The sequence below is a fragment of the Leopardus geoffroyi genome, chromosome X, assembly GCF_018350155.1.
Source record: "Leopardus geoffroyi isolate Oge1 chromosome X, O.geoffroyi_Oge1_pat1.0, whole genome shotgun sequence".
Classification (NCBI taxonomy): domain Eukaryota; kingdom Metazoa; phylum Chordata; class Mammalia; order Carnivora; family Felidae; genus Leopardus; species Leopardus geoffroyi.
Window position 1 is genome coordinate 41,580,512 of NC_059343.1, and position 23,349 is coordinate 41,603,860.

The following is a 23,349-nucleotide window of genomic DNA, read 5'->3' on the forward strand; positions in this document are numbered from 1 at the left end:
GTTCGAGCCCCGCGTCGGGCTCTGGGCTGATGGCTCAGAGCCTGGAGCCTGTTTCCGATTCTGTGTCTCCCTCTCTCTCTGCCCCTCCCCCGTTCATGCTCTGTCTCTCTCTGTCCCAAAAATAAATAAACGTTGAAAAAAAAAATTAAAAAAAAAAAAAAAAAGATAAAAGACCACCGCACAAATTCAAAGACCAGACGCAGTAGGTCAGTTGCCCCTGGGAGGACATGTAGGGAAGGAGCATGTGGAATTGGCATAAAAGGGAAGACATTTTAGAATACCTGAACGTACAAGGAAAGAATCTAAGATAAAGGGGGTGGGAGTGGAGTAGAAAGAATAAAAAGGCCTTAGATAAGATAAGGCGGCACGTGTGTGATCCAGGGTGCAGAGACTAGAGACAGCTCTCCTGTCAAAAAGCCAAACAACCAAGACAATGGCTTTTTGCGAGGGCTGTACTTAGAGACGTTGTTTAGGTATCAAAGACGCTTCTGTCAACCATCTCCAGTAAACGACCAACGTTTAGAACTTTCAAGGCCGGTTATCTTCACAGCCTCTTCTAGAAAGAGTCGATTTGTTTTTGTGTCCCCCGTCTGCTCTGGTCACACTCACCTGAACAGCTCTGATGTGGGGTTTCTCCCTCCAATGTCCATGGCCCCTCTCCTTGCTCCAATTTGAAGATGACCTCTGGTTTGGGAACCTGGTACCCTGTTGACAGGACATGATACAGGATTGGGTCCAGCTAATTGGGTTTCAGGGGACTTTCAGTGACATTTCCATTTGCCCTTCAGAAAAGTAATCATGCATTGCACCGGGAACAGGGTAATAATAATAGTCATGGAAAGGGGATGAAGAATCTTGGACCAATCAAGGATGACACCATCACACACTTAAGATGTTCCAGAACACTCAGCAGCTGAGAATGGAAATAGCACACTGACGCCCCTGGCAGACACACAGGGCAGCTGTGCTTACCCACTGAGCGCAGGTGGCTGTAGTTCTCCAGTGTCACATCCCGGTACAGGCGTCTCTGAGCAGGGTCCAAATGCTGCCACTCTTCCCTGCTGAAGTTCACGGTCACATCCTCGAATGACACGGAGACCTGTAACAACACAATCCTGTTCAAGGCAATATGGTCAGCACTGGGGGGTTGGATAGAAGGCAAATAGGAAGTTGTTTTCAATGACGTATCTGTATATAACATAATGACATAATGTATCACACAGGGTTTGCACTCAGTGTCTGGTTTTGTATTTTATGAGAGGAAAAAAAAAAACTTGTTGAAGTATCTTAGCATTCATTGCGTGTGTAGTACATTTATTCATTGATTTATGCAGTCATTCTTTTTCAAAAATGAGGATTAAATTAGGCTTTGTTTAAATCCGCTAGTTAATGTGGGCACTATATGCATTTACTGCTTGATTATGTGCCAGCCATGGCAACATAGAATTGAATGAACTAGGATTGACTAAAAAGAAACGTAGGGGAAAAGGCAAAACAATAAAGCCTTTAAAATTAATGCAGAAAATTCCTTCCCAGGTTTTGGCACCAAAAAAAAAAAAAAAATGCAGAAAAAAGACATGATCTCAGATTAGGAAAATAATTCTCAAAACAAGATGCAAAAAACATTAACCATAAAGAAAGATTGATGTCTGGCTACAACACGTTTTAAAACTTCTGTTTATTTAAAAGACAGCATTGTAAGAGGACAAAAGGAAAGCCACGGAAAAGGAGAAGATATCTGCAACACATAGTACTGTCAAAGGGTTCATATCTAGAGGATGTAAAGAACTCTTACAAACCAATAAGAAGAAAAGAGAGCGCCAAGTAGAAAAGTGGGCAAAGCATTTGAACAGGCATTTTACAAAAGGGGAAATCCAAGGTTTCAATAAACATGAAAAGGGCTTAACCTTGGTAACCAGGGAATGCAAATTTAAACCACAGTGAGACACCACTATATGGCTTCTAGAATGTCCTCAATAAAAAAGACTGATAGTACGGAGTGTTGAGGAGAATATGGTGCAATGAGAACTCTCATATTGTTGATGGTGTAAATTGGCACAACCACATTAGAAGGCATTTTTTTCTTTATTGGGTAATGTTGAAACATGCATACACTAGGACACAGTGATTCCATTCATGGAAATATGCCCAATCTGAATATGCATACATGTGCAATTAGAGGCATGGTCAAGAATATTTATGGCAGCATTATTCAAATGTGTGTAATATTTCATGATAAAAAGTTAAAAATTACTAATTAAAAAAATCAGTGTTCAACATAATAGTAACAATATCTACTCTGTGAAAAATATTAAGAATAGTTTCTTAGTTGCTTTCATTTGCATAATCTCTAAGCATATACCCCACCCACTCACAAACTAGCCAAGACCGGTTTTCTGCTAGAGAGATCTGGGGAGTTGAAGGAGGGAACCATGTGAATGTATTACCTATTCAAAAATTAAGTTAGGGGTGCTTGGGTGGCTTAGTCGGTTAAGGGTCCGACTTCGGCTCAGGTCATGAACTTGCAGTTCGTGCGTTTGTTTTTCGGGTGTGGAGTTTGGTGAGCTCTTTATAGATTTTGGATACTAGCCCTTTGTCCGATATGTCATTTGCAAATATCTTTTCCCATTCCGTTGGTTGCCTTTTAGTTTTGTTGGTTGTTTCCTTTGCTGTGCAGAGCTTTTTATCTTCATAAGGTCCCAGTAATTCACTTTTGCTTTTAATTCCCTTGCCTTTGGGGATGTGTCGAGTAAGAGATTGCTACGGCTGAGGTCAGAGAGGTCTTTTCCTGCTTTCTCCTCTAAGGTTTTGATGGTTTCCTGTCTCACATTCAGGTCCTTTATCCATTTTGAGTTTATTTTTGTGAATGGTGTGAGAAAGTGGTCTAGTTTCAACCTTCTGCATGTTGCTGTCCAGTTCTCCCAGCACCATTTGTTAAAAAGGCTGTCTTTTTTCCATTGGATATTCTTTCCTGCTTTGTCAAAGATTAGTTGGCCATACGTTTGTGGGTCTAGTTCTGGGGTTTCTATTCTATTCCATTGGTCTATGTGTCTGTTTTTGTGCCAGCAGTTCGTGCGTTTGAGCCCTGCATCGGACTCTGTGCTGACAGCTCAGAGCCTAGAGCCTGCTTCCAATTCTGTGTTTCCCTCTCTGTCTGCCTCTCCCTGCTCGTGCTTGCTCACTCTCTCTCGCTGTCTCTCTCTTTCTCTCAAAACGAAACAAACATTTAAAAACTTAAAAAAAAATAAGTTAAAAATTACCAATGGGACCAAAATGGAATAGACATAATTCTTCCTAGGTCTCCTGCTAAGTATAGCTAAAACCCCTGGATATTATATATAAAACAAAGATAAGAATATTCTGGCCGTTGGAGAGAGGGAGGCAAACCTGTCATGATCCTCAGGTGCTAGAGAAACTGGCAACTTGGAATGCCAACTGGCACAGGCAGAAACAGCCAGAGAAATCTGCTTTCATTAGTTCAAGTACCAGGAAAAAGGCAACGTAGCAAGAGAGAAAAACCTAGATAATATTGCCCTGTTCCAGCCAGGCATCACAGAAATAACTGTGCCCCCTACTTCCATTCTTATCAGTAAAGGCTGAATGGGGAGGCTAGATTTTCATTCCAGCCTGTGGGTAATGAGACCCTTCCCCCACAGCGTCAATTTAGGCTAGGTGGGGATCTTGGACTCCACCCCTGACTCAAAAACGAGGTGTCAGTCTTGTCTTCCCACCAGGGTGGTGTCAGAGGTGGTCTGGTGGAAAGCCTGAAATTCTACCCACCCCCTCCCAGTAGCAACAAGGTGCTTGGCGCCTTCTGGGGTGTCAAAGGAGGCCAAGTGGGGAACTTGAACTTCCACTTCCACGTGGCATAAGGAGGATTTTTCTGAATCCTCTTCCGAATTCTCTTCAGAAAAAGAAGATTCTCCTTTTCTAGCAGAACAGTGTCAGAGGAGGCCTATTAAACACAAGATTTAAATAATATCAAAGTCTCATAGTTCCCCAAAATATCCAGGACATAATTGAAAATCAGGCATCATGTGAAGAAGCAGAAAAATCTCAACTGGAACGAGAGAAGATAATCAACAGACACCAACACTGAGATGAGACAGAAGTTAGAATTATCTGACAAGAATTTTAAAGCAGCTATCATAAAAATGTTTCAATACACTTAAATTTGAAAATAGAAAGTCTCAGCAGAGAAAGAAAAGATATAAAGACAAACTGAATGGAAATTTCAGAACTGAAAAATACAATGACTAAAAATTTAAAACTCAACTGTGGGCTCAGCAGCAGAATAGACAGTACAGAGGAAAGACTCAGAGAACTTGACCATGGAACAATGGAAATGATCCAATATGAACAGAAAGAAAATTGGCTGGAAAAAAATGAGCAGAGCCTCAGGGACCTGTGAGACTATAATCGGAGATCTGGCATTGGTGTCATCAGAGTCCCAGGAGGAGGGGAGAAAGAGTGTGGGGCTGAAAGAGTATTTGAAGAAATTGACCGGAATTTTCTCAAATTTGGCAAAAGTATCAACTTAGAGATTCGAGAAGCTGAACGAACCCCAAAAGGGTAAGCCAAAGAAATCTACACCAAGACACATTATAATCAAACTCCGGAAAGCTAAAGACAAAGAAAAAAATCTTGCAATCAGCAAGAGAGAAACCACAACTTACCTATTGGGGAAAAACAATTAAAGTGACAGTGGATTTCTCATCAGAAACCATGGGGGAGAGAAGGAAGTGGCCCAACAGTTTTCAAGGGCTGGAAGAAGAGAACTGGCAACTCTGAATTCCGTATCTGGCTCTGGCAAAACTATCCTTAAGGAATGAAGTGGCAATGGCCAATACATACATGAAAAGGTGCTTGGCATCATTAATTATGCGGGAAATATGAATCCAAACTACCATGAGATACTACCTCACACCCACGAGAATGGCTAGCATCAGAAAGTCAGATAGCAACAAGTGCTGGTGAAGATGTGGAGAAATTGGAGCCTTTATATATTGCTGGGGGAGTGTAAAATGGCACAGCTACTTTGGGGAAACAGTCTGACAGTTCCCCAAATGATCAAACATAGTTGCCACTTGACCCAGCAATCCCATTCCTCGGTATATGTATCCTCAAGATAAATGAAAATATATGTCCACATAAAAATGTGTACACATGGGGCGCCTGGGTGGCGCAGTCGGTTAAGCGTCCGACTTCAGCCAGGTCACGATCTCGCGGTCCGTGAGTTCGAGCCCTGCGTCAGGCTCTGGGCTGATGGCTCGGAGCCTGGAGCCTGTTTCCGATTCTGTGTCTCCCTCTGTCTCTGCCCCTCCCCCGTTCATGCTCTGTCTCTCTCTGTCCCAAAAATAAATAAACGTTGAAAAAAAAAATGTGTACACATATGTTTATAGTGGCATTACCCATCATAGCGAAAAGGTGGAAACAACCAACGTGTACATCAGATGACGAACGGCTAAACAAAATGTTGACCCATCAACATTTCCAATAAAATGGAATATTATTCGGCCATAAAAAGGGACAATGTACTGGTACATGCTTCAACATGTACACGCACAACATGCTACATTGTTCCCCGTCTGCCTATGTACAAATCTTACCCACCTATCATATGGAATGGTGACTTCCTACTTTATTCATCAGGTTATAATCGATGATTATCATTATTTATTTTGCTACTCGAATTGTCCCAAATTTAGCCAGAGGGAGCTCCTTGAAACATTACGTTGAGTGAAAGAAGCCAGACACAAAGACCACAGATTATATGATCCCATTCATGTGAACTGTCCAGAATAGTGAAGTCTAGAGGACAGAAAGTGTATTTGTGGTTGCTTAAGGTTAAGGGAGGCAGGGAACACGGGTGGGGTGGGGAGGAGTGATGGCTAAAGGAAATGGGGCCTCTTTTTGAGGTGATGGAAATGTTGTCAAATTGATTGTGGTGGTGGTTGCTCCTACCCATAAATATAAACAACAGTAAGTTGTACACTTTAAATGGGTAAATTGTATGGTATGGAAGTCATTATTTCAGTAAAACTGTTACTAAGAAGAAATGAAAAGGAAATCAAGATATTCTCAGATGAAGGAAAACTTAGAAAATTTGTTGCCAGCAGACCTACCCTGAAGGAATGGCTAAAGGAAGTTCTCAAAACAGAAAGGAGATAATAAGAGAAGGAATTGGAACATCAGGAAAGAAGAAAAAATGGAAAAAGCAAAAATATGAGTAAAGACAGTAGGCATTGCTTCTCCTCTTGAGATTTCTTTCTTTTTTTAATTTTTATTTATTTATTTTGAGAGAGAGAGTGTGTGTGAGCAGGGGAGGGGCAGAGAGAGAGAGAGAGAGAGAGAGAGAGCAAGAGAGAGAATCCTAAGCAGGCTCCATGCTGTCAGCACAGAGCCTGACATGTGGCTCTATCCCACGAACCATGAGATCATGACCTGAGCCAAAATCAAGAGCCGGACATGTAACTGAGCCACCCAGTACCCCACCTCTTGAGTTTTTTCCTAAACTATGTTTGAGGGCCAAAGCAAAAAGTCTAACATTGTCTATTGTGGATCTCCATGTATGTAAGGGAAATAGTTAAGACAACTGTATTATAATATAAACTGGTGAGGGTAAAGGGATTTTTTTTTTTTTTTGAGGGTAAAGGGATTTAAAGGCAGCTGAGTTTTCTATACTTTAACTGGTAAAATTTTAACACCAGTAGACTTGTTTGGTGATGGAATAGTGCTGTATGTGTATTATTGCCCAGGGATCAATGCATGGTTGGCAGAGAACTACACACACACACACACACACACACACACACACACACACACACACTGTAGCAATGTCAGTTTCCTAGTGATGCAGGATGTAACCACTGGGGCAAACTGGGTAAAGGGATACATGAGACCTCTCTCTACTGTCTTTGCAACTTCTAGTAAATCTGTAATTATTTCCAAAGAATACCAAACTACCAATATGAGCCTCAGAAGGACTGGAGGAATGGGCACACCAGAAAAGATCAGAATGCTATCAAAAAGAAGCACTCACCAGAAAAGATCAGAATGCTATTAAAAAGAAGCACTCAGTTCTCCCTTGTCTGCCTACCTACAAACCTATTTACCTATTAAATGAACTGGTGACTTCCTACTTTATGCCGTGGGTTATAACTTATTGCTATCTTTATTATACTTTGCTACTCAAATTGTCCCAAATTGGACCAGAGGGAGCTCCTTCAAGGTAGCTCCTGTGTCCTGTCGACTCGTCCCCATCTTTTGAGCACTTCATTACTTTCCGGAACAATGAGTTCTTCCAGGATCATTTTGTACTCTCTCTGCTCTAGCCCTGGAGTCTGTCTTTTCTCCAAAAAGCTCTAGTTCTTGGTGACTAATGACAAATCGAGGTGTGCTCACTGTGCCTGGCATGTAATTATACTTCCAGCTGTCAGAGAGAGGAATATTTTCCCCTTATAGTAGAATGCCAACTAATCAATGTAGGAGAAATGATGGGATTAGAACATCATTAGGGAAACAGTACAGTAATTAACTGTTACACACAAGAATCACCACAGGATGCTAAAATCAGACAACATGAGAAACAGGACATTTATGTAGTCTCAAATTATCCCCCCACAAAATGGTTTTTAATTACGTAGGGAAAGATGGTCAGGTTATATTACTTGACGGACACCATTGTAGTCATGGGTAATCAGTTAGTATTATCAAGAAAGGTTACATTGATATTGAATGCCTGCTGACATGAAGCCCTGAGAGGAACATAGCATCATTTTTGTGATATTTCTGAGAAAAAAAAAAATGAATAACTTAAATCAAATGAGGAGGCAGGAAAAAATCCAAATTGAGGGACATTCTTCCAAATGTTCAGTGTCACGAAAATCAAGGGAAGGCTGAGGAAATGTTCCCGATTAAAGACTAAAGGGACATGACAATTAAACACAATGCAGGCAGCTGGATTGGATCCTGGATCAGGGGGAAATGCTCTAAAGGACCTTATTGTGACAACTGGGAAAACTGTATATTACACATGAGATGTCAGATAATTAGATAATACATGGTATGTTAGTACCCTCATGGTATGTAGTAACATCAGTATGAAAGTTCTTGATTCTGGTAACTGTACTGTGGTTATGGAAGAGAATGTCCTTGGTTTCGAGAGATACACATTGAAGTATTTAGGGGTAAAGGGGAATTGTGTCTGCAAATTACTCTCAAATGGTTCAGAAAATAAAGTTTTAACTATATCTGTGTGTATAAACATATACACACGCACACACAAACATACATGCATAAGTCAAGAGACAGCAAAAGCAAATGTGGCAAGGTGTTACTATTCTTGTAACTTCTCTTAATTTTAAAATGATTTCAAAAGAATCAACAGTTTCAAGAAAATCCAAGCTTTGAAACTCCTAGTAGAAAATGTAAGTGAGGGGCACCTGGGCGGCTCAGTCGGTTGCACATCTGACTCTTGATTTTGGCTCAGGTCATGATCCCAGGGTCGTGGGATCGAGCCCTGAGTTGGGCTCCGCACTGAGTGTGGAACATACTTAAGATTCTCTCTCTCTCTCTCTCTCTCTCTCTCTCTCTCTCTCTCTCTGCCCCTCTCCCCTGCTTGCGTGCTCTCTCTCTAAAATATAAATAAATAAATAAATAAATAAATAAATAAATAAATAAAATTTAGGTAAATGTTTGTTCAGGCCTTGGGGTAGGTGAGGATGTCCTAAACAAGACAGAAAACATGCTAAGTATCAAAGAAGAGATCCAATGATTTGACTATGAGGAAATGAGAAGCCTTTATTCACTCTGGGGGCCTGGGTCACCCTCCCTTTGTTGGTGAATGTTCAGGGTCACCAAGCAGGCAGGGAACTCACAGTACGTTCTCCACCACCAGTAGCTCCTGGAGGCAGATCCATAAGCACCAGAACATGCCCAGCACTTCTCCACCCACCAGCTCTCCTGAGCACGGCCCTGAGGGTTACTGAGAGCAGGACCTCCACTTGGGCCCCTAGCAACACCCCCTGACTTGTGCCCCCTTCTTCACCCAAGAGCAGTCAACCAGGGAGAGCCCTGGGGTCAGGCTTGAGCGAAGCTCTCATTTTGCCTGCCCATCCAACCCACCAGCTTGCCGGCTACCCAGGACAGGCCCGCAGGTGTGTGGGTAACACAGGGGAGGAGCCTCAGGCAGCAGGACAGGAGTGGCTATTTACCAACCAGTAGGAACGAATGAAGATGTTCCATCATTTTACACTCTCAAACATTTTAACAACTCCAGCGGCCCAAGCTGGTGGACGAAAGACCACCCTCATCTGTCTCTCACCTCCCTGGGAGTCACTAAGGCCACATTGTGAGGGAAAGTGTACAAAGACCATGATAGGCATTACGAGCATTGACACAAGATGAATACACGCAAGGTACACTGCCCACAGCTGCCCCTCTTTCATCCTTTCCCCGCTAAAATAGAAGCTTTGGGAGGGGGCATTTTGGTACTAGGAATTTGGGTAGAAAGTTGCTGGTACAGATTCACCCAGATTCCAGTCTCATCTGCCACATATGAGAAGGTTTGATTTTCTGGCCCATTTCTACCATGGAGGATGGCATGTGTCCCTATCACCACCAGGACCCCTACAAGGACCTCTTCATCCTAGGTGAGGGTCCCCACTCCAGCTCCTCATGGCTCTCCAGCGACCCACACAGCAATGTCTCCCTTCGGGATCACTGGAGCCGGCACACCGTGCGCTCTCATCCCCGGGGCATGCTGGGCTGCCGGGATTGACCGCTCACTACCCACTGTGTCCCTGCCACCTTCTCTGTCCCACCCTGCAGCTGGCTTAGGGCTGGGTCCTCCCACTTTGGGGGCTGCCCTCACTCGTGCCCGAGAACATTTCTGTATCACCTCCTGTGATATATGATCTTGCCTTTCTACACCCTGTCCCAGGCTAGCAGAAGGGCTTCCAGCATGTTCGCTGAGCTGGCTGAAAGTGTGCGGTGACTTCTTGGCTCACTGTGCCCTCCCCAGAGGGCAGATACCCAGCCTCTCTGTATGTCTGCCCTTGGCGGGGGTTGTTCGGATCCTTTCTGCTCCCTCTGGCTATTCCCGTTCCCTGGTGCCCCTAAGCTCCTCCCTCTGGCTTTCCCCTGCTTCTCCTGCCCACTACTGTGCCTCACTTCTCCCTGCTGCTCCCTCTGCTGGTCCTTATTCCGTCTGCATAGTCCCCATCTGACTCTTCCTTGATCCCTCTGTTTCCTGTTCCCTCTTAATGTAGGTTGTCCCTGGCCTCTTTCCTGATTGCCCCTGGATTCCTCTAACTGTTCCATGCCTCCTGTTTCTTCTTCCCTTTGACTGCTTCCTGCTGCCCCTGACTGTCCTGTGTTTTCTTTGGACAGTTTTCCCTTGAGCTGATCCTTAGTCCGTGGTACATTTCTTCTGATTGTGCCCCAGTCCATCTGGCTGTTCCCTGGTCCTGATGAGCCTTACTCGTTCCTTCTGTTTGACACAGATTGACTGCCCTTTGAGCCCTCTGACTGCTGCCCAGTCCCAATTCTTTCCTGTGCCTTGGGCAGTCCTGGAATGCATTTCTCAGACACCCTCACTTGATGCTCCCACATCTGGTTTGGGGACTGACCACACTTTGCGGAGAGCTGGTCGACCTGGCTCCTGGCCTAGGCTCTTGACCACCAAAGTCTACTGGTTCTGTGCACTCTGCACCATGCTTGATTCTGTACTTTCACTTTGTCCATCGTTTCCATCATGTCTGACTATTTGCTGGTTCCTCTGGTTGCCTCCTGGGTAGGGTGACCAACTGTTCCAGTTGTCTAGGACTTCCTCTGTTTTAGCACTGAAGTCCCACGTCCCAGGAAATCCCTGTCACCTTATTCCAGGGAACTCTGGTGGTTCCTCAGCCTCTCTCCAGCTTCTGCAACTGTCCCTTCACCCCAGTGCCTGTTGCGTGGGGCCTCTGGCTGGCAACTAGCTTCAGGAATGGCTACTATGCCTTTCAGCTGTTCTCTAGTCCCTCTTGCTGCTCTCTGGTCACTCGAGTCGCTCTCCAACACCAGGTAAACTTTGAATGCCCACTTCGTTGTGTCCCTATCCTCTGGTTAGCCCCTGGGACTTCTTAGTAGACACCCAGTGCCCAGCACAGCTTTGCTGTTCCCTCTGGCTGTTCCCCAACCTCAGAGACTATTCCTTGTTCCACGTGGCTCCTGGTTTCCTCAGCTACTCCTCAGCCTGGGAGGCCTTTCTTTGTCCTTCCAACTGTCCCATGGGTCAGTCCCTTCCCCACCCCTCCACCTGTTCTGCAGCCTCAGCAGCTGGTCCCTGCTTGCTCTGGCTGCTATCTAGTCCCTTCCCATTCTTTCCTATTCCTTGTTCCCCGGTACCTCTGCCTTTCCCCATCCCCTCAGATTCCCCTCTAAACCCTGGTGCCTTGAGAGGTTGCTTGTCTCACAGGCTCTTGCCCAGAACACCATACCCACCTGCTTTTTTTTTCCATTTTAGAGCCAAATCTTCTGTTTTCTCATCCCTCTGGATGGTCCCTGCTCCCTCTGGCTGCTACCTGGTTCCTCTACGTTCTGATCCCTGCTCCTATTTGGAGCCCCCTCTTACTGTTCTCGGACCAGCTTCCTTTTCCTTGCTCTCCATTTCTCCAGCCCCAGTGACTGTTTCTTGGTTTCTCTGCTGCCCCTGGCTTCTGGGCTTCTCTGTCCCGTTTCCCCTGTTTGTTCCACTGCGTTCTCAATTGTGCCCGGGGCCCCTTGGCGATCCTCTGTCTCCAGCAAGTGCACCAGGGTTCCCTCAGCAGGTGCCTGGGGCTATTCCGCATCCCTCTTTCTCTCACTGACCCTTCTGCCTGTGTTTCCAGCTCCAGCCACTATTTCCTGGTCCTGTTCTTGGGAAGGAAGAGATGAGTGGAGAAATGTGCCTCGTACAGCCCAGAATCATTCATCTAGAAATTCCCACACACCGGCTGGCCAAGAGGCCGCTTGTAGAAAGACTGGGGAGGACCACGTTGTTGTGGCCCCAAAGTGTGGGTCTGTGATGGAGATGACAGAGCAGAGCCTAAACGCCTCCACGGGTACAAGCGCACTGCAGTTAGGCAGCATTTCCTACTTATTCCTTATTCGGTGACCCGGGCAAAAAGATTTAAGCGTAGGAATTTTACCACAGCAGTGTTAATCACAACAGAAAACCTGGAACACCCTAAGTGCACACACAGTGGAGGGGTTAAATTAAAGTTTATCCAAAGGACATAATGCGGTGTGTTATGTGTACGTGAAGACAAGAGTATTTAGTGCCTAGAAAATTATGTTAAACTGTCAAATTAAAAACCAGGCAACTGGGCGCCTGGGTGGCTGAGTCAGTTAAGCATCCAACTCTTGGTTTTGGCTCAGGTCATGATCTCACAGTTCGTGAGATCGAGCCCTTGGTCGGGTGGGTTTCGTACTAACGGTGCGGAGCCTGCTTGGGATTCTCTCTCTGTCTCCCCCCCACCCTTTCTTTTTTATTTTATTTTATTTAAAAAAAAATTTTTTTTAACGTTTATTTACTCTTGAGACAGAGAGAGACAGAGGATGAACGGGGGAGGGTCAGAGAGAGAGAGGGAGACACAGAATCTGAAACAGGCTCCAGGCTCTGAGCTGTCCGCACAGAGCCCGACGTGGGGCTCGAACTCACGAGCCGTGAGATCATGACCTGAGCCGAAGTCGGATGATTAACCGACTGAGCCACCCAGGCGCCCTCGCCCCCTCTTTCTCTGCCCCTCCCCTGCTCACACGCTCTCTCTCGCTCCCTCTCAAAATAAATACATAAACTTAAAAATAAAAAATAAAAATGAATAGAAAGGAGGCAACCAAATGCTGTGATTCCATTTTCAAACTTGAGCTATATAATGCATATGTATATGGTACGTATGCACACTCACAGCCCCACACATATACCCATATACGTGCACGTATGCGCATACAAAGGAAAAATCAACTGAAAGGAAATATAGCTAAATATTAACAATGGTTTACTTTGGGTAATGCTGGAATTACAAGTAATGCTTTATTCTCTTCTTTTTGTTTACCTGCATTTTCTGACGTTTTATTGGGAAATAGTGAAGTTGTGAAATAATAAAACCAAAATAATTTTTTAATGTTTACTGTGATCCTAATGACCATATGACCCTGAGCCCCTGTGACAAGGAGCCTGTCCCAGAGGTGACAGCATCCAGGAAGGTCCGAAGAAGGGGCTGTCGGGCAGGGTCTGGCTCTTTCATCTCGTTCCCCTGTTTACAGATTCTCAAGGGGGAACTTTTTTTTATTTTTATTTTTTTTAATGTTTATTTATTTTTGAGACAGAGAGAGACAGAGCATGAGCAGGGAAGAGGCAGAGAGAGAGGGAGACACAGAATGTGAAGCAGGCTCCAGGCTCTGAGCTGTCAGCACAGAGCCCGACGCGGGGCTCGAACTCACGAACCGTGAGATCATGACCTGAGCCGAAGTCGGACGCCTAACCGACGGAGCCACCCAGGCGCCCCTCAAAGGGGAACTTTTAGTGGGAAACTTGGTTTGGCTGTAGTGCGGCAAGGGTGGAGGACCCATTCAGGAGACCTGGTCCCAGTCCAGGGCTGTCACTCACAATCTGAGAGCCTGGGGCAAGTCATGTCCCTTCTCAGGCCATTACCATCTTCGAAAAGAGGAGGAAGACCTAGAAGGACCCTGGAGAATGTTGTCACCCTATTTCCCTGCCATCCTCTCAGTTCCAAAGAAAAGGGATTTTTCTGCCTAGATCAGGATAGAGGAGAAATCAGCAAATCTCCAGACACAAAGGGAAAAGGAGGGTCTAGTGTGGATCAGCTGAGCATCTGCGAAGAGCCAATGGAGAGGGCAGGGCCTGTGTCGGGGGTCGGCGGGGGAAGCGTCTCTCTCTGGCTAGAACCCCAGATGTAGGGTGGCCCTCCCATCCCACCTCTCCTCCATCAGCCACATCACAGGTCCATCGAAACACACAGGGCTCGGGATGTGGGACGGCAGGTGGATGGTGATCTGGTAGCCTAGAATCTGCCACTTCTGTGGCCCCTCTGCCCCTTCCCTGAGGGCCTGCTGACAGGTCTGGGCTGTGTCCTCACTGAATGAATTCCTGCCCGTGGGGTCCTCTCCCTGCTCACCTCACACGAGCTGCCATGTCCCTCTGGAGCCAGGACCGAGGACCACCGGGGAGAACTCTGGTCAGCTGGCATGTTCCCGCCGGGCCTCAGCTCTCAGGCTCTCTTGCTGACGACTCCACTCTTCCCAGGAGCTTGAAGTCAGGTAGACACCTGTGGACTCAATCAGAGCTGCTGGGGCCGGGAGGTGGGTCCTGCAGCCTTCACTGCGGGGTCTGGCCCAGGGGCTCCTCAGAGACTCCAAGAAACCCTAGAAAGACAGTGTCCACACAGTCCATCAAGCAGCAGCCACCCCACAGATGCCTCCTGGGGGCACCAAGGCAGGCAGCTCTCTGTGCCGGATACTGTGAAAGAGAGAAGTTTAGTAAAACCGACACCAAGCATTAGCATATAACATGAAAAAAAAATACTCATAGGATTTGGTATAAAATGAATGAGGCTTTGAATTCCAGGTCTTCTATGTCCTAGCTAGAATCTGGGGCAAGTCACTTTGGTCTGAGTTCCTTCACCTTAAAATTGAGGATGAAAACACTGGCCTCATAGGGATGTTAGAGATAAACGGTATAAAGCCTCTAAAGCACTCACCCCTGCTTGCTACCTGGAACATATTCCAGTGATATTAAATATTGCTATTATTACAAGGTTGCAAGGCATGTTTTATCAGGTACCTCATTTAATTTTCAAACTCATCCTGGGAACTAGGTAATTCTGCTATTATTATTCCCATTTATCATCAGATAGAGGTGTTCAGAGATATCAAGAAATCTGCCCCAAGATCACTCAGATTAGGGGGAAGGACAGGGACTCGAAGCCAGGTACGCCGGGCTCTACAGTACATTTTCTTAACTACCATGCCAGATGGTGTTCTGTACAAAGCAGAGTCATAAAAAACATGATTTCCATTTCCTGCTGCCCTTAAAGTGCTCTGGCTAGGGGATGATCATGTCACACGTGTATAAACTGAGTTTCTGTATAATTCAGTGTATGTTCTGGGCAACTTATAAAGCCCACCCTCTTCTGCCATAGATGAAAACATAAACTCATTGCCTCCCTTCCCCAGCTCCCACCTGGGTCCAGAAAACCAGCATGTCTGCATAGGCTCCTAAATCTGTAACCCCCACTGCTGTCCCAGATGGTACCATCAACTGGTTTCCATAGGCTCCTCAAATAATCACCAATACAGGCAATTGACCCTCAGGAGAAAACCAATCACTGATCTACTCAATGCCCTTTGAGGGCCAAACCTGACCTCCTAGAGGACCCCATAACTCACAGCCCATATATAGAATGAGGGACTCCCATCAAACCTTCAATAACAGTCCATCACATACTAACTCGCACAGTCCTGCATTTACAGATATCCACAGGTCCCAATCAATGACTCCTATAGGGCCACCAAAACTGACTCCCGACGATTTGTAATCCCAGGCTTGCAATCAGTCATTCACCACCTCCACGTTCCAATCAATAACTCGCATGGGCTAATCGATGCCTTCAGATATTTACATCTCCAACTCTTATAAAACCTCAAGAACTTCTCGATTGTCACTCACTGCTCCAATTTGAATCACATCTATAGGCTTTAGACTATCTAATCCTAATGGACCCTAACTCATTGATCCTCCCCCACAGAATTCCCCCCAATCCTGGACTCCCAGAGGAACCAAATCAACCCCAGATCTGATTTGGCACTGAATTTAAAGGATAAAAAGCAAACCCAAAACACTTCCAGGAAGAAACAACACATTATTTACAACGGAAAGGGCTCACAATGGCACTAGACTTTTTACTGGCACCAATAGGAATCATATTAGAAGAAAACATCTACAAATTATTGAGAGAAAAGAGCTGAGATCCGAGAATTTTAAACCCATCCTAGTTCAATACCATTCTTCTGTCAGCGCAAAAGACGATTTTAGACACAAAAGCATCTACAGCATTATGCCAATATTCCTATCTCAGGAGAATACTCCAGGGAATAGTCTAAACAATTATAAACTGAATAGTAACAGAAACCTCAAAATCAGAGGAAAGCAGTCTTGAGAAATGATTCTCATAATACACAGTTATATCTGAATAAAGAAAAATAATGTAATTGGGCATTTTGAATAAATAAGATCATTACTAACTGGAAATTTTAAAATACCCTGGAAAAATCTACTGAGTGAAATGAGGAGGGGAAGGCCAATCAATCACATACCTCTATTAGTAGATCCAAATACTAGTACAACATTATCGGATTTAGTAATAGAGAAAATATAGATCATCATACTTGTAAGAGAGGTGAAGGCAACTACTAGCAGAAATTGATAAAAATAATCAAAACTCCAAACTATCAGAATCCCAAGATATTAAGACCTTTTAAAAATTATTTTTTATTATTTATTTTTAATATTTATTTATTTTTGAGAGAGGAAGACAGAGTGCGAGCAGGAGATGGGCAGAGAGGGACGGAGACACAGAATCCGAAGCAGGCTCCAGGCTCTGAGCTGTCAGCACAGAGCCCGACACGGGGCTTGAACTCACAAGTGGTGAGATCATGACCTGAGCCAAAATAGGATGCTCAACTGACTGAGCCACCCAGGCGCCCCAAATTATTTTTTTTTAATTTGAGAGAGAGAGAGTGAGCACAGGCAGGGTAGGGGCAGAGAGAAGGACAGACAGAATCTGAAGCAGGCTCCATACCATCAGCACAGAGCCCGACGTAGGGCTCAGATTCACAAACCGTGGGATCATGACCTGAGCCGAGACCAAGAGCTGGACACTTAACTGACTGAGCCACCCAGGCGCCCTGAAATTTAATATGTTACAATTCAACTAAACTGAATGAGCTGAATCCTGCCATAAAAGGTACAGACGATGGGACCAGTTAACAAAACAAAAATACAGTCGCCACACATCTAAATAAAAAAGACAAAGATGTGAGATGAAGCACTGGACAGAAACATGCTGTGCTATTTATCATTCTTTCTGTTATGGTCAGCACTCATTATGTCTTAGTTAGGAAAGCTTTGCCTACCTCAGGGTCATAAAGATGCCCCATGTTTTCTTAATTTTTATTGTTCTTTCACATTTAGATTTATAGTCCTCTCGGGAAGGGTTTTGGTGCATGGTATGTGTTAGGGTCAAGATTCATTTCTTCCACATGGATATCAAGGTGATCCAGCATGGCTTATTGAAAAGACTACCCTTTCTCCACTGCTCTGCAATGTTGCTCTGTGACTGTATATGTGGAGGTTCATTCCTGAACTCTGTATTTCCATTGGTCTATTTGTCTATTCTTGGACCAGCACTACCGTGTCTTAATTAATGTGCCTCATATCAGGTTTTGCTATCTGGTAGAATAAAAGGTTATTAAATTAGACTACACTAACATTAAAGACCTCTGTTCATCAGAAGATGAAATTAAGAGTGTAGGGGCGCCTGGGTGGCTCAGTCTTGAGCGTCTGACTTCGGCTCAGGTCATGATTTCGCGGTTCGTGAGTTCCAGCCCCGCGTCGGGCTCTGTGCTGATGGCTCGGAGCCTGGAGCCTGCTTCGGATTCTGTGTCTCCTTCTCTTTCTGCTCTTCCCCTGCTCACACATAGTCTCTCTCTCTCAAAAATAAATAAAAATTTTTAAAAAACCCAAAACTTTGAGTGTAAAGGCAAATCCCACAGAGGGGGAAGTTAACTGCAATACCTGTATCTGACAAACAATTCATGTCTCGAATGTATCAGGAATTCCTAGAAACCAATAGGAGCCAGAGGAAAAGAGCAAAAGGAACAGGAACTTCCCGAAGAAGATACCCGAGTGGCGAATAAGCCAAGGAAAAGATGCTCAACTTCATTAGTTAGCAAGGAAATATAAACTGCAATCAGACATGCCTTCATGCCCACCAGAAATGGCTAAAACAAAAACGATGGCAAATAACCAAGAGACCCGGTGAGGATACGAGGGGCGGAAATCCATAAGTTGTTTTTAAGGAGCACAAAAGAGTACAAACACTTTGCAGAGCTGTTGGGTGTGGTATTATCTACGAAAGCTGAACATAGGCAATATCCTCCTAGCAGTGTACTCCCGAGAAATGCGAACACATGTTCACTGAAAGACAGGATATGTTCAGGGTGGTTTTATTCAAACCTGAAAATTAGGCAAACGCCCATCAACATCAGACTAGATAAATAAATGGTCTTACAGTCATACAAGGAAGTACTATACAGCAACAGGAATGAACAAGTGACTACAGACAACACACATGAATCTCATCTGATGCATCGGCCAAAGAAGCCAGACCCAAAAGAGCTATGAGTCAACACTGTACGATTGTGTTTATATAACTTTCGAAAACATGTAAAACCAATCTATTGCCGCTAGAAGGCAATTGGTCCCCCGTTGGGAGGAGGTTGGGGATTGGAAAGGAACACAAGGGGGTGTCTTCTGGGTGCTAGTCATGTTCTATTTCTTAATCTAGGTGGTGGTTGTGCGTGTTCGCTCAGTCTGTTAAAAAATCATCAAGCTAAATGTGCATAATCTGTGCAGTTTTCTGTATTATAATTAAACATTTAAAAAACATATGACACACCAGGCAAGTGCAAGAAAATGCAAGCACATCTAGAAATATGATGATTGAAGTGGAAATTAAGCCCAAAGTGCTCAATACATTAACAAAGGGGGCCATTTTTAATAATAAAATATACAATAAAGAAGGATGTAAACCTTTGCATAAACCTTTAGTGGTCATTCAATATATACAAATAAAAGTAGCACAGATGCATGAACTCGCATGAAGTCTTTTTTTTTTTTTTTTTTTTTTTTTTTAGAGAGAGAGCACGAGTCAGAGAGAGGGGCAGAGGGAGAGGGAGGGAGAGAATCCCAAGCAGGTTCCATGCTCAGTCAGCACAGAGCCCAATGCGGGGCTCAATCCTACAATCCTGGGATCATGACCTGAGCCAAAATCAAGAGTCGGATGCTCAACCAACTGAGCCACCCAGGTACCCCAAAACCACATGAAGTCTTAAAAATCATAATTATGGAGACTTCCTCTTGTGGAGATGGAGTAGATATGTTTAACTGTTTTTTCTGCTACATACAACTAACAAGTGTGGACATTATATATAAAACATAGGAAGATTCTGAAAGAAATGAAAAAGGCATATTGGCTAGGGATCCTGAGACCCCAAAAACGATGTGGCAGTACGGGGTTTTCTTTTAGCCTCAGATATCCTAGACTTGGTGCTGGAGAAGCCAGCAACCTAGAAAGGCCAATGGGTGCAGACAAAAAGTGCCCAAAGAAAAGCCTGCTCTCTCTAGTCAAAGGACCAGGGAAGAGGCAGTCTAGGAAGATAGAAAACTTTCAGACAATGATGGCTCTACTCAAGCCAAGCACCACAGAAAACACTGGGGTCCCACCACCATCACTAACAGCAAAGGCCAAGTGGAGAGCCCATACTCCCACCCTTGACAAACTGTAACTTCTGACAGTAACCCCAGCCCAGCAACCCTTGCCCCCTGCCAAGGCGGTATCAGAGAAACCCTATTAGGGAGCTGGAGCTTTCTGCCTTGCTGGGCAATAGTAACCACTGCCTCTTCCTCTCCCACCCGTTGGTGACAGTGGAGACAATGTGAGGAGTCTGGGCTCCCATCCTCACCCAGAGCTAACACAGTGTCCTCCCTTCTCCCCACTGAGTGATGTCAGAGGAGGCCTACTAGAGCTCTCACCAAGGCTCAGCAGTAACTAGGCCACTTCTGCCAACAATGTCAAGGGGCATCAAATGGGAAGCAGTGACAAGGCACCTATCTCCCTCCCAGTCAGGGTGGCATCAGCAGAGGCCTAGGAGGAAGCATGAACTCCTACCCCAACCGGGCAATATAAGGGACACCCCCCCCCCCCCCACCGCAAAGAAGCCAAGTGGAGTAATGAGCTGACATCTCCCTTCACCCAACGGAGGTCTGTCAAAGGACGCCTGTGAAAACATGAGAGTTAAATGAATTCCAGAGCCTCTTAATTTAATACCCACATGTCCTAGACACGATGAAACATCAGATGTCATACCAAGAACCGGGAACACCTCAGCTGGAAGGAGGAAAGATTACTGAGCAGATGCCAACACTGAAACCCCAACAGATGCCGGAACTGCCTGACAAGGATTTTAGAGCAGCCATCATAAACACACTTCACTGGGCAATGATGAAGAATGCCTAACACAAATGAGACAATAGAAAACCTCAGCGAAGAAATACAGGCATTTGCTCACTTCGTGTCTCTGTGTCACGTTTGGGTAATATAGTTCTCGTAATATTTCAAACCTTTGCGCTATTCTTATATTTATCGTGGTGACCTGTGGCCAGTGACCTTGGACGTTACTATTATAATAACGGTTTTGGGGTGCCGCAAGCCACCTCCATATAACCAGCCACAACATTCCCTTAAGCCAAAGCCTAATCCCCAGCAAGGCACTCACTCCTTTCAATTCTCTGAAGGCTGAGAGAGGTGAGGAAGTTGCAGAAAAAAAGTTTGATGCTGGCAGAGGTCGGTTCATGCATTTTAAGGAAGGAAGCCACCTCCATAACATACAAGGGTAAGGCAAAGCAGTGGGTGCTGATATAGAAGCTGCAGCAAATTATCCAGAAGATCTAGCTCAGATAATGAAGGTGGCCACACTAAACAGCAGATTTTCAATGTAGACGAAACGACCCTCTATTGGAAGAAGGTGCCATTTAGGACCAGAAGTAAATGGCACAACATTTTTCCTTTAAAAAAAATTTTTTTTAATGTTTATTTATTTTCAGAGAGAGAGAGAGAGAGACAGACAGACAGACAGACAGAGACAGACAGAGACAGAGCATGAGTGGGGAAGGGGCAGAGAGACAGAGAGAGACACCGAATCAGAAGCAGGCTCCAGGCTCCGAGCTGTCAGCACAGAGCCTGATGCAGGGCTTGAACCCACGAACCACGAGATCATGACCGGAGCTGAAGTCAGATGCCCAACCGACTGAGCTACCCAGGCGCCCCAAACAACATGTTTCAAGTGCTAAAAGGAAAGACTTGTTAGTCTAGCATCCCATGCCCATAAAAGGTATCCTTCAGGAATGAAAGAAGTATTCAGACATTTTCAGGTCAAGGAAAAGTAGGAATTTATTACCAGCAGGCTTACCATAAAAGAATGGCTATAGGAAGTTCTCTAACCAGAAAGGAAATGATAAAAGAAAATGGACCATCAGTAAGGAAGAAAGAATATGGAAAGAGCAAAAAATATAGGTAAATATAATATGCTTTCCTTCTCTTAAGTTTTCTAAAATAGGTTTGACAGTTGAAGCAAACATTATAACCCCATCTAATGTGGTGCTCAATGCATATAAAGGAAATATATAAGACAATTATATTAAGACAATGAATAGGGGAGGATAAAGAGAAAAGGGGTAAGGAAGATCTCCACACTTCGCTGAAAGTGGTAAAATGATACCAATAGACATTGATAAGTTGTGTATATGTTACACGATACATAAAACATCTGGCAAAAAAAAAAAAGCTCCATAAGGAGATCCTCCTGAAAATACTAGATAATCAAAATGGAATTCTTCAAAATGTCCATATACCCCAAAGAAAGGGGAAAAATGAAGGAGAAAACAAAAACAGAGAGAACAAACAGAAAACACAAAATATGACAGGCTCCAACCTTAACATATAAATAGTTATATAAAGTGTAAATGGTATAAATGCACTAATTAGAGACAGAAATTGGCAGATTCAATTTAAAAAATCATGATCCAGGGGCACCTGGGTGGCTCAGTCAGTGGAGTGTTCGACTCTTGATTTCAGCTCAGGCTCAGGTCATGATCCCAGTGCTGTGGGATCAAGCTCCGTATTGGGCTCCATGCTGAGTGTAGAGCTCTTTCTCTCTCTCTCTCTAAAATAAAAAAATAAAAAATAAAAAATCGTGACCCAACTATGTACTGCCTACAAGAAATGTGCTTCAAATATGATGATATATGTAGGTTGAACTAACTAGAGTTTAAATAAAAATTTGAAAAAAAATAAAATAATAAAAATTGAAAAGGAAAGCTGTATCATGCAAACATTGATTAAAAGGAAGCAGGAGTGAACTTACTAATATTGGATAGAGTAGTAGACTTCAGAGTAAAGAAAATTACCAGGGACATACAGAGACATTACATAATGATAAAAGGGTCAATCCGCCAAGAAGACATAGCAATTTTAAGTGTGTATACACCATACAATAGAATTGCAAAATATATGAAGCAAAATTTGATGAAACTGAAAGGAGAAATAGACAAAAGTCACAATTATAGTTGGAGGCTTCAATACCCTTCCTTCGGCAACTGACAGAACAACTGGACAGAAAATCAGCAAGGTTAAAAAAAGAATTCATGAACACCATCAACCGACAGGATCTGAGCAACATTTATAGAACATTCCACCCAACAGTAGCAGAATATACATTCTTTTTAAATGTCCACAGAAAATAGACCATAAAGACCATATCCTAGACAACATGACAAACCTCAACAACTGTAGAAGAATTGAAATCACACAGTATGCTCGCTGACAACAATGGAGTGAAACCAGTAATCAAAACAAAAAGGGAACAGGAAAATCCCCAAACACTCAGAAACTCAACAACATCTTCTAAATAAACCACAGGCCAAAGAGGAAGTTTCAAGGGAAACTTTAAAAAAAAATTTTTTTAATGTTTATTTATTTTTGAGACAATGCGAGAGACAGAGTGCAAGCAGCAGAGGGGCAGACAGAGGGAGACACAGAACCTGAAGCGGGCTCCAGGCTCTGAGCTGTCAGCCCAGAGCCCAATGCAGGGCTCGAACTCATGAACCGTGAGATCATGACCTGAGCCAAAGTCGGATGCTTAACCGACTGAGTCACTCAGGTGCCCTGTCTCAAGGGAAATTTTTAAAAAATACATGGGGGGCGCCTGTGTGGCTCAGTCGGTTGAGCGGCCGACTTCGGCTCAGGTCATGATCTCGCGGTTCGTGAGTTCAAGCCCCGCGTCGGGCTCTGTGCTGACAGCTCAGAGCCTGGAGCCTGCTTCAGATTCTGTGTCTCCCTCTCTCTGGCCCTCCCCCCCGTTCATGCTCTGTCTCTCTCTCTCTCAAAATTAAATAAACATTAAATTTAAAAAAATACATGGGACTAAATAAAAATGAAAATACAACATATCAAAATTTGTAGGATACAA

At 44.2% G+C, this 23,349-nt stretch overlaps 1 protein-coding gene across 5 annotated transcripts in view; it reads right to left on the reverse strand.

The window, feature by feature from the left end:
* ZNF41 (zinc finger protein 41) overlaps positions 1–23,349 on the reverse strand; it is a 46,195-nt gene that overhangs the window by 10,714 nt on the left and 12,132 nt on the right. For 3 of the 5 annotated variants that reach the window (XM_045471014.1, XM_045471016.1, XM_045471015.1), the window contains exons 2-4: positions 14,160–14,406; positions 973–1,099; positions 610–705 (exon numbers count right to left, since the gene is read on the reverse strand). In XM_045471014.1, the coding sequence (XP_045326970.1) occupies positions 610–705; positions 973–1,099; positions 14,160–14,231 (295 nt within the window). In that variant the 5' untranslated portion in view covers positions 14,232–14,406. Of the gene's footprint in view, positions 1–609; positions 706–972; positions 1,116–14,159; positions 14,407–23,349 lie in introns of all 5 variants that reach the window. The other 2 variants (XM_045471017.1, XM_045471018.1) reach the window with 1 other exon arrangement.